Source organism: Microcaecilia unicolor, chromosome 5, assembly GCF_901765095.1.
Source record: "Microcaecilia unicolor chromosome 5, aMicUni1.1, whole genome shotgun sequence".
NCBI lineage: Eukaryota > Metazoa > Chordata > Amphibia > Gymnophiona > Siphonopidae > Microcaecilia > Microcaecilia unicolor.
The window spans coordinates 155,319,809-155,334,487 of NC_044035.1; the positions used below are offsets into that span (position 1 = coordinate 155,319,809).

At 46.4% G+C, this 14,679-nt stretch overlaps 1 protein-coding gene across 1 annotated transcript in view; it reads left to right on the forward strand.

Annotated features, from left to right (window-relative positions):
• The window catches only part of DDX21 (DExD-box helicase 21), a 122,248-nt gene that overhangs the window by 53,918 nt on the left and 53,651 nt on the right, over nucleotides 1-14,679 (forward strand). The window contains exons 9-10 of the mRNA XM_030203466.1: nucleotides 100-261; nucleotides 1,116-1,235. Of these exons, the coding sequence (XP_030059326.1) occupies nucleotides 100-261; nucleotides 1,116-1,235 (282 nt within the window). The remainder of the gene's footprint in view (nucleotides 1-99; nucleotides 262-1,115; nucleotides 1,236-14,679) is intronic.

Consider the following 14,679-nt stretch of genomic DNA (forward strand, 5'->3'; position numbering starts at 1 on the left):
GATATATACTTCTGATTACAAACCAGTATTTCTTAATCCAAATATCTTTTGAAGACTAAGTGTGTTGCTACAATATTAATGCCTTTAATTTTGTTGCAGGATGCCCAGTCCCTACATGGTGACATTCCACAAAAACAAAGAGAGATCACATTGAAAGGTTTTAGAAATGGCTCCTTTGAAGTTCTGGTTGCGACTAATGTGGCTGCACGTGGTCTGGATATCCCAGAGGTTGATCTGGTCATACAGGGATCGCCACCAAAGGTACTGTTGCAGGATGTTGCTTTTCAGGTTAAAAAAAAATCTCCCAGCAATATGGTATATCTTATCATTTTAAATTCACAGTTCCATATAGCACCAGACTTGAAATTTCAAATTTCTGCATTCATTCCAATTTTCTATGTAAAAAAAGTTTTTCGGACCGATGAACAGGTTGGTGAGCTGTGGGTTAAATGCTTATATGAAATGAGTCACCGCTGAGTCCTTTTAAAAGTGAGTCTGGTGCTATATGGAACTGTGAATTTAAAATTATAAGATACCATACTGCTGGAAGATTTTTTTTTTTTTTTTTTTAAATTTAATTGTCCCTGCTATTAAATTCAGGCAGTTTAATTATCATGTGCTTTTCAAGTCTAAACAGCTTTCACTAGTTCAAAACATTTGTGTGATGAGGAATAAGCTATATCTTCTCCCTCAACCAAAGATTTTATAGACCATCTTATGTAGGGTTACCATATGTCCACATCTCCCCAGACATGTCCTCCTTTTCAGGGGACTGTCAGGGAACCTTTTTTTTTTTTCCCAGCCAGCCCGTTTGTCCAGGTTTCTGGGCTGACAGGTGGGTGGATTTTGCCTTCTCTCCACCCCCCCCCCCCCCCCAAACCTACCATAGCATACCCTGGAATACATGTCTGCTTTGATTGAACCCAGAGATGAGAATGACCTGATAGAGATTTCATTGAGAGAATATGCCTATAGTAGGTTCTGTGGAGTAGGGTTTGGAAGTAGTTGTTATGGATTCTTTGAGCAGTAAGAAGGGGCAGCTCAGAATTTGATACTTGTGTGTAAGTGCCTCATGATGAATCTTGCTGAAGAAAAAAATCTCTCACTTTTTCCAGGATGTGGAGTCTTATATCCATCGCTCTGGACGGACTGGTCGAGCAGGACGCACTGGAATTTGCATTTGTTTTTATCAGCGCAAAGAAATAGATCAGTTGAGATCTGTGGAACAGAGAGCGGTAAATCACCTAAGTTTTTGCTTTCTTATTCACAATACAATCTGCGGAGCCTATTCATTATCTTTTAATGTTCATTAGTACAGACCGTATTAATGTGGTAGTTACTAAAACACATTTATCCTTTAGCAAATACCACATTAACCTGGTTTTACAGAGGCAAGATTATGCCCATATACTACAGATCGCAGGAACACATCTCCAGCCCTATCCATGAACATTTTGAGAGGTTCTCTGCCCTGATGGCTTCCCCTTCTGTTTTCCCATCCTGAGATCGTCTTCGGCTTCATGCACTCCATCTGGGACTTAGGGATTTTTCCAAGTACAGAGATGCTGGGAACTAGCAACCCCTTTAATCTTGACAGAGCTGCTTTTACCTATGGGCAAAAAGGCAGGTGCCCTGGATCCTGCATAACAGGAAATCCATAAGTAAAACCACTTTTTCTGGGCTGCCTGCTTTCATTAGCCCACCAGCCCTGACTCCTTAATTATTCCAAGATTCAGTCCTATCTTCTAGAAATTCCAGACCTTAATGAGGATAGGTATAACATACCATATCCAGATCCCAAACCACTGCTCACTAATATTGATGTCTCAACAACCAAAACTGGCAGTGCTATAGTGTCTATATTGAAAAGGAGGAAAAAGTCTCAACTATTGCGGCAACAACTCAAAAAAAAGTCATCGACTAAAAAAAACCCCGTAGCTTTTTAAATATTTTAAGTCTTTTTATTATATTTAAATCTGTTGATGCACTAATTGCTCTTGAATCACAATCTTTCATAGAGTGCACGAATAAACTTATCTTATATGCTCCAGCTTGCATGTTGATTCCAACGATCCTGTTTCGGTAATCTTCCTCGGGGAACCACACCGCAAGACATTTGTTGATAGCTAATGCTTCATGCTGGTTAGTTGATGAATTCTCCAGCATGTTTAGGTATAACATACTAACATAGTAGATGATGGCAGATAAAGATCTGAATGGTCTGTCCAGTCTCCCAGCAGTCACACTCATCAGTTCATAATTTAAACCAACAGCAAGTGTTGTGTAAAATATTTGATCCTGTCTTTCTTTACCATTTCTAGGACAGAGATCGTAGAATTTCTGCTAGCACTGTTTTTACATTCCAGCTACTGGAGTTGCCATTGCTGTCTTGATATGTCTTGTCATGCTAATGTGTTTTAAGTGAATAACACATGGGTTTTTTTGCCCCTTAATACACATTAAATGGCAAAATTGTGCATTATTTTACCGTAATGCATGGAATGCATAATAATGATATGCAAAACACCTTATGTGAATCAGATTAATACATGAAAAGTAATGCCATCTTACAGTTGATGTTTGTCCTGTCCTGGAGGGCTGGGGCCCTGTGTTCCCAGGCACCACCTTAAAGGGTCTAGAGCTGCACAGTAAATTTGGGGGGGGGGGGGGGCATCATCATTCTTTGTTAGCCTCTGGTCTACAGCACGAGGGATCCCCAGTTGCTTCTGCCCATTCTGACACAGGGTTTAAAAAAAGATGCTAGCAGCTTCCAACAGTACTATCGGCTGGTGCTGGTGGGATAGAAGCAATTGGGGATCACTCCTGCCCCCAAACCCTAGACCACCAGGAATTGATTGGGGGGGGGGGGGGGCATTGTTCAAACTGAGTTGGGGTTTGTGGGAAGAGGAGGAGCATTTTTTGTTTGTGCAGCTCTAGCCCCTTTAAGAAGACCTTAGTAGACTCGTACTCTTGTGGATCTGAATAACACAACCTGCAAAGTTGATCATAAGTTGTTGTGTTATTCCTTTTCAATAGGAGTCTCTAACCTGCAGTATTGAGTTATCACAAGTTAGTGACTCCCACGGTAAGCTAAGCTGCGGTGAAATGCCATTTTTCTGCAGCTTAATAATTCTCCCCCACCCCCATGCTTTCTGGTCATCTTTAGATTGGGTATTTCTGTTTCTCTAGATCTTGATGTTTCATATGAAATGACAAAATATGAAGATGATTGTACTTTGGAAAGTGATTCAATGTTTTTTGGATGGTGATTCGATGTTTCTCCGAGGACAAGCAGGCTGAGTTGTTCTCACAACTGGGTTGACGATCCGCGTCGACCCAGGAATTGGCATGAACATAGCAAAAATAAGTTTGCCACAGCCTGTCGTGCCACCTTCTTTCCTTCCTAGCAATTCAACCTTATCATTGTTTGCTTTTTGACTTTGTTTTCTTCATTAAAAATTTTTTTTTTTTTTAAATAATTTCCTTTTTAAGTTTCCTTTCCTTTTTCATCAGCGGCTGTTTTCTACCCTTTTTTTGTGCCTTTTTTTCCTCGGCACAGTCGAGTCGTTTGATTTAGCCAGTGTGTTTTCCCCTTCTATGTCATCGAAGACACCCAGCGGCTTCAAACGTTGTACTCGGTGCAACTGGACTATCTCAGGTACAGATACCCATTCCTGGTGTATCCAGTGCCTTGGGCCCAACCATAGCCCGGCTCGTTGTGCCCTCTGTTTTCGTATGAAAAAGAGGACACAACTTGCTCAAGAAGCCCAGATAGAGGAGCTTTTTGGGGCTTGATCTGGTCCTTTGACGTCGACATCAAGGGACGCATCGCTGTCGGGAGCAGAGGTACGCATGGCTGCTGAGAGGCCTCGGCACGCTGGGAGCAGTGAGGTATTGAGTGGGTCTCTACCTATCTTGAGGCCTCCTGCTGTGCAGGCCCCCTGGACCATCCATCGTCAGACTTGACCCAATGCGACGTGAGGATTTGACATTGTCCTCGTTGGCAACGAGGAGCCTCAGTGACGTGCATCAAGCGAAAGCGAAGAAGCACTGTCACTGTTCCCCCTCGATCCACGGTGCCGGGTGCTCTGGGGTGTGGAAGGATTCGGCACCCAAGAAGCCTCAACGCCGGGAGGACTGCTCCCCCTCCATACAGGAGGTGCCGACGCGTCAGCTTCCTGCTTCTGAGCCTCAACCAATTCTGCTACCGACTGCTCCATTGGCCCTGCAGCCTTCTTCGATGGCGGCTCTCGACGTGCGCTTCCAGGTCTTCTAGAGCTCCTGGAAGGACTGCTATGCCAGTCTGCTTTGGCGTCGGGGGGGGGGGGGGGGCTTGCGCCTGCCGTGCCGTCTATTGCAGCTCCATCTGGCCCTTCACCTGCAGTGAGGTCCGCGATCTCGGTGCCAATTGCGGCTGTGGTGTCGACTGCTACCCAGGTTGACTCCCCATTGACGTCTGTGGAGGAAGCTTCACCGCAGTCCAAGCAGGCGTCGGCCCCTCAACACCACCATCGAAGACGTTCTTCGGGATCGAGTCAGGTACAGTCTCGGAGGTCACTGAGGGAAATGCTTTCTGATACTGAAGAGTGCTCGTGGGATTCAGAGGAGGATCCTAGGTACTTCTCCTCAGATGAGTTCTTTGGGATTCTCTCTGAACCTTCCCTTCCACCTGAAAGGAGACTATTCCCCCCCCCCCTCCCCCAAGTGCCTCTCCTTGCCTCTTTTGTGTGTGAAATGGCTGAGGCCATTCCATTCCCCGTAGACGTGGAGGACGAGCCCAGGACTGAGATGCTTGAGGTCCTGGACTACACCTCTCCACCTAGAGGCTGTAACTGCTCCGTTGCATACGGTACACCGGGAAGTCCTTATGCGAAACTGGTTGTTCCCTCTGTTTGGCCCCGTGATCCCTAAAAAGACAGTCCCAGTATCGGATTCACGGTGAACCTGGGTTGATGAGGTCTCAGTTTCCCCATAACTACATGGTGGGGGACTCCGTCCTGAAGAGAGCCAAGAGTTCTAGGGACTATGCTTTGGCACCACCAGGCAGAGAAGCTAGAACCTTGGACTCTTTTGGAAGGAAGACGTATCAGGCCGCTATGCTCACTTCCCGTATTCAATCTTACCAGCTCTTCACGAGCATCCACTTGCGGAATTCGGTGAGACAGCTGTCCAGTTTGGTCGATACCCTCCCACTGGAGTAGGCTGAATCTTTTCACCAGATGGTCAGGCAGCTGAAGGCGTGTCGTAAATTCCTGGCCAGGGGCGCTTACGACACTTTTAATGTAGCATCCAGAATCTCTGCTCAAGGTATAGCAGTGTGCAGACTCTTATGACTGCGTGTCACTGACCTGGACCACTCGGTCCAGCAGAGAATTGCGGATGTTCCTTGCCGGAGGGATAACCTTTTCGGAGAGAAGGTAGAGGATCTGGTGAATCAGATCAAGAAGCACACAGATGCAATGGATTTTCTCTCCTGCCAGGTGCCTGCTACAACCTCCTCAACCAGGAGGTATTTTGGTGGGTCGCGGAGTGTTCCCTATTCCTATTCTAGGCGTAGGTACACTCCTGTGTCGCCATGAGGAAGCAAATCAGAAAATAATGCAGTATGCTAGAGTGAAAACAATGTAACCTAATACTGAGCAAATAGCAACTCTAGCTGAAAATATGCAAGGTGCTTAATTGGTGCTACGGAGAAAAAGCCCTCAGAAACCGGAGGCAAACTGCCTCAGGTTTGAAAAGTGGTTATGAGCTGTAAGCTTTAATCTATAACATACGCTCAGGCTCTATCTTTGGGCAAAAAACTCCGACAGCACTGGCGTTAAAATTAAGCCTCAAACTGAATTCTTTGTAAATCAAACACTCCTAAGGTCTCCTTCTGAAGACAGCCCTTTAAACAGCAGCACGATAAGAAGACTTCCACTTATCTTTAGAGCACTCATCATTGTCCGTTCAACGGGGACCACCGTTTCACCTCAGAACACGGCTTCTTCAGGAACAGAGTGCTAGATTGCAATGCTGGGGGCTCAGAGTTTAAGGGCTGAAATAAACAGAAGTGACCACAAAGGTATTCAACAAAGAAGAAAAAGAGCGCATAACAAAAAATTGTCATCCCACGGACAGACATACTTGGAGTGGAAGCATCTGAAAATTCAAAATGGCGCCTCGGCGTCAACGTACAAACAGCTGATCTAAATACTGCAATCAAAACGGAATGAGCAGCTGATAAAGATTAGTAAAAGTTATACCAATCAATAGAGTTATTGAGCCCGTTAGGTTCTACAGTGTCAAGCTCAAAGATCCACTTAGCCTCCCTTCTTAATAATCTTAATTTGCGGTTCCCACCTCTAAGTGGAATATCAATCTTGTCAATAGCAAAACACCACAAGTCTTCAAATCTGTGTTTGTGCGCAATGCAGTGTTTCACTAATGGTTCCTTGATTGCTGATCTCCGGATGTTGGATCTATGTTCCAAAATCCTAGTCTTCAATGGCCTCATTGTCATGCCTATGTAGGTTTTTCTGCAAGGACAGCTTAAGGAATATACAACGTGGTCAGATGAACAATTTGTGAAAGTGAGACAGCTTATAAGATTTATTGGTTTTGGGATTCACAAACTGCTTGGTCTATATTGTGATAGCACAAATCTGACAAAGACCGCATTTAAAATGCCCAACAGCATGTTGTAATTTACTTTTGTGCGAAGGTCCCAAATCAGCAGGGCTAACGATCTCCTTAATGTTATTACTCCTGGTAAAAGCAATTCGTAAGTTGAGATGTTCAAATGCAGGAGTTGATTTCATAATTTCCCATCTGTTCTTTACTAAATGTGCAAGATGAAGACTGTGTTCATTATATCGCATCACCATGGTAAACACATTGTCTTCTGCTTGATGTTTCGTGGTACTAAACAATACATTTCTATTGTATTTCGCCCTCCGATAAGCCTTTTTGAGGACCGATTTCGAGTAACCCCTGTCTGATAGATCTGACATTAAACTTTTAGCTTGCGTCTTGAATGACAACATATTGGTGCAGATGCGTCTCAGTCTAAGCATCTGAGAAAAAGGAAGACTATCTTTAAGATGTGTAGGGTGACAACTTGAATTGTGTAAAAAAAAAAAGTGTTCCTATCAGTAGTTTTTTTTTTTTAATACTTTGGTGACAAACTTGTTGGAAACTATATTGACCTCTACATCTAAATAATGAATGTGTTCAAATGAGTGTTGCTCAGTGAACTGAATGTCCTGGTTACAACTGTTTATCCAGGTCATGAAATTTTGAAGGTCTGATGGGGTGCCCCCCCCCCCCCCCTCCAGAGCATGAAGATATCGCGCTCGTTCTCATCAACTGCATGCGCCCAAGGCCCCTGCTGTTTCCCAGCAAAAGCAAGGGACGGGCTTTTGACTGGCTCCAGCAAAGAATAGCCACAGTAAAAGTGTCCATGCTGGACGACTTGCTGGTTGGGGAAAGGTTAACATTTTTCACCAAAGGTGGCCTCTCGTAACCTTCGACCATTGGGTTCTTCAAATAGTCCTGTTAGGATACACCCTCAATCTGGAGTCCAAACCTCCAAATTGCCCACCGGGAGCTCATTCATACAGCTTCCAGCACAGGCAGGTTCTTGCAGAGGAACTGTCCACCCTTCTAAAGGCCCATGCGGTTGAACCCATTCCACCATGGGAAGAAAGGCTGAGATTCTATTCCAGGTACTTTCTTGTGCAAAAGAAAACAGGGGATGCATCCCATCCTAGACCTAAGGTCCCTGAACAAATTCCTAGTCCGAGAAAAGTTCAGAATGGTTTCCTTGGGCACCCTTCTACCCATGATTCAGGAAAACGATTGGCTATTTTCTCTGGACTTAAAGGATGCTTACATACACATCCCGATACTTTCACTTTCAGTACCGCGTACTGCCCTTTGGCCCGGCATCTGCGCCCAGAGTATTCACAAAATGCCTAGCAGTAGTCGCCTCATTGCTACACAGACTGGGGGTGCATGTGTTCTCTTAGCTTGACGATTGGCTAGTGAAGAGCACCTCGGAGGCAGGTGCTCGGGAGTTCATGCAGATGACTATGCAGGTGCTGAAACTACTGGGGTTTGTAATAAATTACGCCAAGTCCCATCTCACTCCTGTTCAGAAATTGGTGTTCATTGGAGCGCTGCTGGGCAGGAGGGACGGTTCGAGCCTATCTTCCCGAGACACAGGCAGAGACAACCTTCTGTCCCTGTTGTCCGCGACTTGAGTGTCTCAGCAGATCACAGCTCGGCAAATGTTGAGACTTTTGGGGTACATGGCTTCTACAGTTCGTGTTACACCCATGGCACGTCTACACATGAGATCTGCTCAATGGACCCTAGCTTCCTAGTGGCTCCAAGCTATGGGGAATCTAGAGGATGTGATCCAATTGTCCACCGACTTTCGCAATTCTCTTCAGTGGTGGACAGTCTGGCCCAATTTGACCATGGGACGACCATTCCAAATTCCTCAGCCGCAGAAAGTGCTGATGACGGATTGCATCCCTCCTAGGTTGGGGAGCTCATGTAGATGGGCTTCATACTCAGGGAGCCTGGTCCTTCCAGGAAACAGGTCTTCAGATCAACCTCCTGGAGCTTCGAGCAATCTGGAACACTCTGAAGGCTTTCAGAGATCAGCTGTCTAACCAAATCATCTTGATTCAAACAATCAGGTTGCAATGTACTACCAACAGGCAGGGGGCACTGGATCTCACCTGTGTCAGGAAGCCGTCCAGATGTGGCTTTGGGCATGCCATCGCGGCATGTTTCTCTAAGTCACTTCTCTGGCAGGTGTAAACAGTCTGGCCGACAGGCTGAACAGGGTAATGCAACCTCACAAGTGGTCGTTGAATATGAGCGTAGCCCACAGTCTTCCAAGCATGGGACACCCCCTCAGTAGATCTTTTTACCACACAAATCAATCACAGGGTCCCTCAGTTCTGTTCCAGGCTTCAGGCCCACGACAGACTAGCGTCAGATGCCTTTCTTCTACATTGGGGAACAGACCTTCTGTATACGTGTCCTCCCATACCTCTAGTAGGGAAGACTTTGCTGAAACTCAAGCAAGACCGCGGAACCATGATCCTGATTGCACCTTACTGGCTGCGTCAGATTTGGTTCCCTCTTCTTCTGGAGTTGTCCTCTGAGAAACCGTGGAGTGTTTTCCAACCCTCATCACTCAGAACGAGGAGTCGCTTCTACATCCCAACCTCCAGTCTCTGGCTCTCGTGGCCTGGATGTTGAGAGCTTAGAATTAGTCTCCTTGGATCTTCCGGAGGGTGTCTCCTGGGTCTTGCTTGCTTCTGGGAAAGATTTCCACTAAGAGGTGTTACTCTTTTAAATGGAGGAGGTCTGCCGTCTGGTATGACAGCAAGGCCGTAGATCCACTTTCTTGTCCTACACAGACCCTGCTTGAGTACCTTCTACACTTGTCGGAGTCTGATCTCAAGACCAACTCAGTAAGGGTTCATCTTAGTGCAATCAGTGCTTATCATCTGCATGTAGAAGGAAAGCCTATCTCTGGACAGCCTTTACTTGTTCGCTTTGAGAGGTTTGCTTTTGTCAAAGCCCCCAGTCAAACCTCCGCCAGTGTCATGGGATCACAATGTCGTTCTCACCCAGCTGATGAACTCTTCTTTTGAGCCACTGAATTCCTGCCATCTGAAGTATTTGACCTGGAAGGTCATTTTCTTGGTGGCTGTTACTTCAGCTCGTAGGGTCATTGAGCTTTAGGCACTAGTGGTGGATGTACCTTTATACTAAGTGTCATCGTAACAGAGTAGTCCTCCGCATTCACCCTAAGTTCCTGCCGAAGGTGGTGTCGGAGTTCCATCTGAACCAGTCAGTTATCTTGCCAACATTTTTCCTTCGCCCTCATGCCCACCCTGGCGAAAGTTTGCACACCTTGGACTGCAAGAGAGCATTGGCTTTTTACGTGGAGCGGACGAAGCCCTTCAGACAGTCTGCCCAGTTGTTTGTTGCTGTTGACCCCAACATGAGGGGAGTCGCCATCAGAAAACGCACAATCTCCAATTGGCTAGCAGATTGCATTTCCTTCGCTTATGCCCAAGCTGGGCTGACTCCGGAGGGCCATGTCACGGCCCATAAGGTCAGATCCATGGCTGCATCGGTGGCTCATTTAAAGTCAGCCTCCATTGAAGAGATTTGCAAAGCTGCAATGTGGTCTTCAGTCCACACATTCACATCACACTACTGCCTTGAGCAGGATACCCAACGCGATAGTCGGTTTGGGCAGTTGATGGTGCAGAATCTGTTTGGGGTTTAGAATCTAACTCCACCCAACCTAGGCCCGTTTTATTCTGTTCCAGGCTGCACTGTCAGCTAGCTGTATATACTTTCAGGTTAATCTATGTTTTTGTCCTCACTGTTGCGAGGCCCAATTGACCAATGTTGTTTGTTTTGGTTGAGCCTGGATGCTAGGGACACCCCAGTTGTGAGAACAACTCAGCCTGCTTGTCCTCGTAGATAGCGAAGATACTTACCTGTCGCAGGTATTCTCCGAGGACTGATTATTCTCACAAACCCGCCCACCTCCCCTTGGAGTTGTTTTGTTTCTTTATGCGTTAGAACTTAACGGAGGATTGCGGTTGTGCGGGAAGTCAGTGATTGCTGCACGCGTGCCAGAAGGCTCTGGCTAACTTTTATATTTGCTATGTTCATGCCGATTCCCGGGCCGATGCAGATCGTCGACCCAGTTGTAAGAATAATCAGCCTGCTGTCCTCGGAGAATACCTGCTACAGGTAAGTATGTTCCCCTTTATTGGATGCAGCCTGGGAGAGGGAAAACTGGGAAAAATAAAAGGTAGTCCAGAACACTATAAGTGGTTAAAGTCTTCTGCAAACTGCCAAACCTATCTGATGACTACAACAGTACCAAACAAGAAGAACTACATCAGAGATACTTAATGCAGGTTAGCAGGAACATTTGAAAGGTTTATGGTGTTATTTTAGTAACATAGTAGATGACGGCAGAAAAAGACCTGCACGGTCCATCCAGTCTGCCTAACAAGACAAACATATGTGTATACCTTACCCTGATTTGTACATGCCTTATTTAGGGCACAGACCGTACAAGTCTGCCCAGCAGTACTTCCCACCTCCCAACCACCAGTCCCGCCTCCCATCACCGGCTCTGGCACAGACCGTATAAGTCTGCCCTCCACTATCCTCGCCTCCCAACCACCAACCCCTCTTCCCCCCCACCTGCTCCGCCACCCAATTTCGGCTAAGCTGAGGATCCATTCCTTCTGCACAGGATTCCTTTATGCATATCCCACGCATGTTTGAATTCCATTACCGTTTTCATCTCCACCACCTCCCGCGGGAGGGCATTCCAAGCATCTACCACCCTCTCTGTGGAAAAAATACTCCCTGACATCTTTCCTGAGGCTGCCCCCCTTCAACCTCATTTCATGTCCTCTCGTTCTACTGCCTTCCCATCTCCGGAAAAGATTTGTTTTCGGATTAATACCTTTCAAATATTTGAACGTCTGTATCATATCACCCCTGTTCCTCCTTTCCTCCGGGGTATACATGTTCAGGTCAGCAAGTCTGTCTTCATACGTCTTGGAACGCAAATCCCGTACCATTCTCGTAGCTTTTCTTTGCACCGCTTCCATTTCTTTAACATCCTTCGCAAGGTACGGCCTCCAAAACTGAACACAATACTCCAGGTGGGGCCTGACCAACGACTTGTACAGGGGCATCAACACTTCCTTTCTTCTGCTGATCACACCTCTCTCTATACAGCCTAGCAACTTTCTTGCTACGGCCACCGGCTTGTCACACTTGTTTCGTCGCCTTCAGATCCTCGAATATTATCACCCCAAGATCCCTCTCCCCCTCAGTACCTATCAGACTCTCCCTGCCTAACACATAAGTCTCTCTTGGGTTTCTACTCCCTAAGTGCATCACTTTGCATTTCTTCGCATTGAATTTTAATTGCCAAACCTTAGACCATTCTTCTAGCTTCCTCAGATCCTTTTTCATGCTTTCCACTCCCTCCCGGGTGTCCACTCTGTTGCAAATCTTAGTATCATCCGCAAATAGGCAAACTTTACCTTCTAACCCTTCGGCAATGTCACTCACAAATATATTGAACAGAATCGGCCCCAGCACCGATACCCTTCATCTCTATCCTCCCATGTTTCAAACCTCCTCTCTACTGTGGCACCATCCACGTCTGTCAACGAGGCTGTTTCTTCTTACAACAATACTCTATCCTCTGCCTTAGACACTCTTGCACCTTTGATGACCCGCCCTGTAAGGCGTACAAAACCCCAACCTTGGCTGACTTCTAATATCCGCTACCTACGTTCCTGTACCCGCTCCGCCGAACGCCTCTGGCGGAAATCTCGGGCCCTTGCTGATTTCTTACACTTTAAGTTCATGCTGACCTCCTTCCAATCTGCTCTTTTACGTGCCAAACAGGATTATTATATCCAACTGACCAACTCTCTTGGCTCTAATCCTCGACTTCTCTTCACCACATTGAACTCTCTCCTCAAGGTGCCCCCTCCCCCAACTCCCCCTTCATTATCTCCTCAGACCCTTGCTGAATTCTTTCACAACAAGGTTCAAAAGATAAACCTTGCTTTCTCTACCTCACCAGCTCTCCCTCCACTAGTCCGTTCCCCTCTCTCTCCTTCCCCTCATTCCCTTTCCTCCTTTCCTGAAGTTACTATTGAGGAAACTACACTTCTCCTTTCTTCCTCAAAATGTACCACCTGTTCCTCTGATCCCATTCCCACCCACCTTCTTAATGCCATCTCTCCTACTCTTATTCCTTTTATCTGTCACATTCTCAACCTCTCACTTTCCACTGCGACTGTCCCTGCTTCCTTTAAACATGCTGTGGTCACACCTCTCCTTAAGAAGCCTTCACTTGACCCTACTTGTCCCTCTAATTACCGACCCATCTCCCTCCTTCCTTTTCTCTCCAAATTACTTGAGCGTGCTGTTCACCGCCGCTGCCTTGATTTTCTCTCCTCACATGCTATTCTTGACCCATTACAATCTGGTTTTCGCCCTCTCCACTCAACTGAAACTGCGCTTACTAAAGTCTCCAATGACCTATTACTGGCTAAATCCAGAGGTCAATATTCCATCCTCATTCTTCTTGATCTTTCCGCTGCTTTTGACACTGTCGATCACAGCATACTTCTCGATACCCTGTCCTCACTTGGATTCCAGGGCTCTGTCCTTTCCTGGTTCTCTTCCTACCTCTCCCTCCGCACCTTTAGTGTTCACTCTGGTGGATCCTCTTCTACTTCTATCCCTCTGCCTGTCGGTGTACCTCAGGGTTCTGTTCTCGGTCCCCTCCTCTTTTCTATCTACACTTCTTCCCTTGGTTCATTAATCTCATCCCATGGCTTTTCCTACCACCTCTATGCTGATGACTCCCAAATCTACCTTTCTACCCCTGATATCTCACCTTGCATCCAAACCAAAGTTTCAGCGTGCTTGTCTGACATTGCTGCCTGGATGTCTCAACGCCACCTGAAATTAAATATGACCAAAACCGAGCTTCTCATTTTCCCCCCCAAACCCACCTCCCCGCTCCCCCCGTTTTCTATTTCTGTTGATGGCTCTCTCATTCTCCCTGTCTCCTCAGCTCGAAACCTTGGGGTCATCTTTGACTCTTCTCTCTCCTTCTCTGCTCATATCCAGCAGACCGCCAAGACCTGTCGTTTCTTTCTTTACAACATCCGTAAAATCCGCCCCTTTCTTTCCGAGCACTCTACCAAAACCCTCATCCACACCCTTGTCACCTCTCGTTTAGACTACTGCAATCTGCTTCTTGCTGGCCTCCCACTTAGTCACCTCTCCCCTCTCCAGTCGGTTCAAAACTCTGCTGCCCGTCTCATCTTCCGCCAGGGTCGCTTTACTCATACTACCCCTCTCCTCAAGACCCTTCACTGGCTCCCTATCCGTTTTCGCATCCTGTTCAAACTTCTTCTACTAACCTATAAATGTATTCACTCTGCTGCTCCCCAGTATCTCTCCACACTCGTCCTTCCCTACACCCCTTCCCGTGCACTCCGCTCCATGGATAAATCCTTCTTATCTGTTCCCTTCTCCACTACTGCCAACTCCAGACTTCGCGCCTTCTATCTCGCTGCACCCTACGCCTGGAATAAACTTCCTGAGCCCCTACGTCTTGCCCCATCCTTGGCCACCTTTAAATCTAGACTGAAAACCCACCTCTTTAACATTGCTTTTGACTCGTAACCACTTGTAACCACTCGCCTCCACCTACCCTCCTCTCTTCCTTCCCGTTCACATTAATTGATTTGATTTGCTTACTTTATTTATTTTTTGTCTATTAGATTGTAAGCTCTTTGAGCAGGGACTGTCTTTCTTCTATGTTTGTACAGCGCTGCGTATGCCTTGTAGCGCTATAGAAATGCTAAATAGTAGAAATAGTAGTAGTAGTAGGCACTCCACTACTCACCTTTCCCTCCTCCGAGCGATCTCCATTTACCACTACCCTCTGTCGTCTGTCCATTAACCAGTTCCTAATCCAGTTCACCACTTTGGGACCTATCTTCAGCCCATCGAGTTTATTTAAGAGCCTCCTGTGGGGAACCGTGTCAAAAGCTTTGCTAAAATCTAAGTAGATTATGTCTATAGCATGTCGATGAT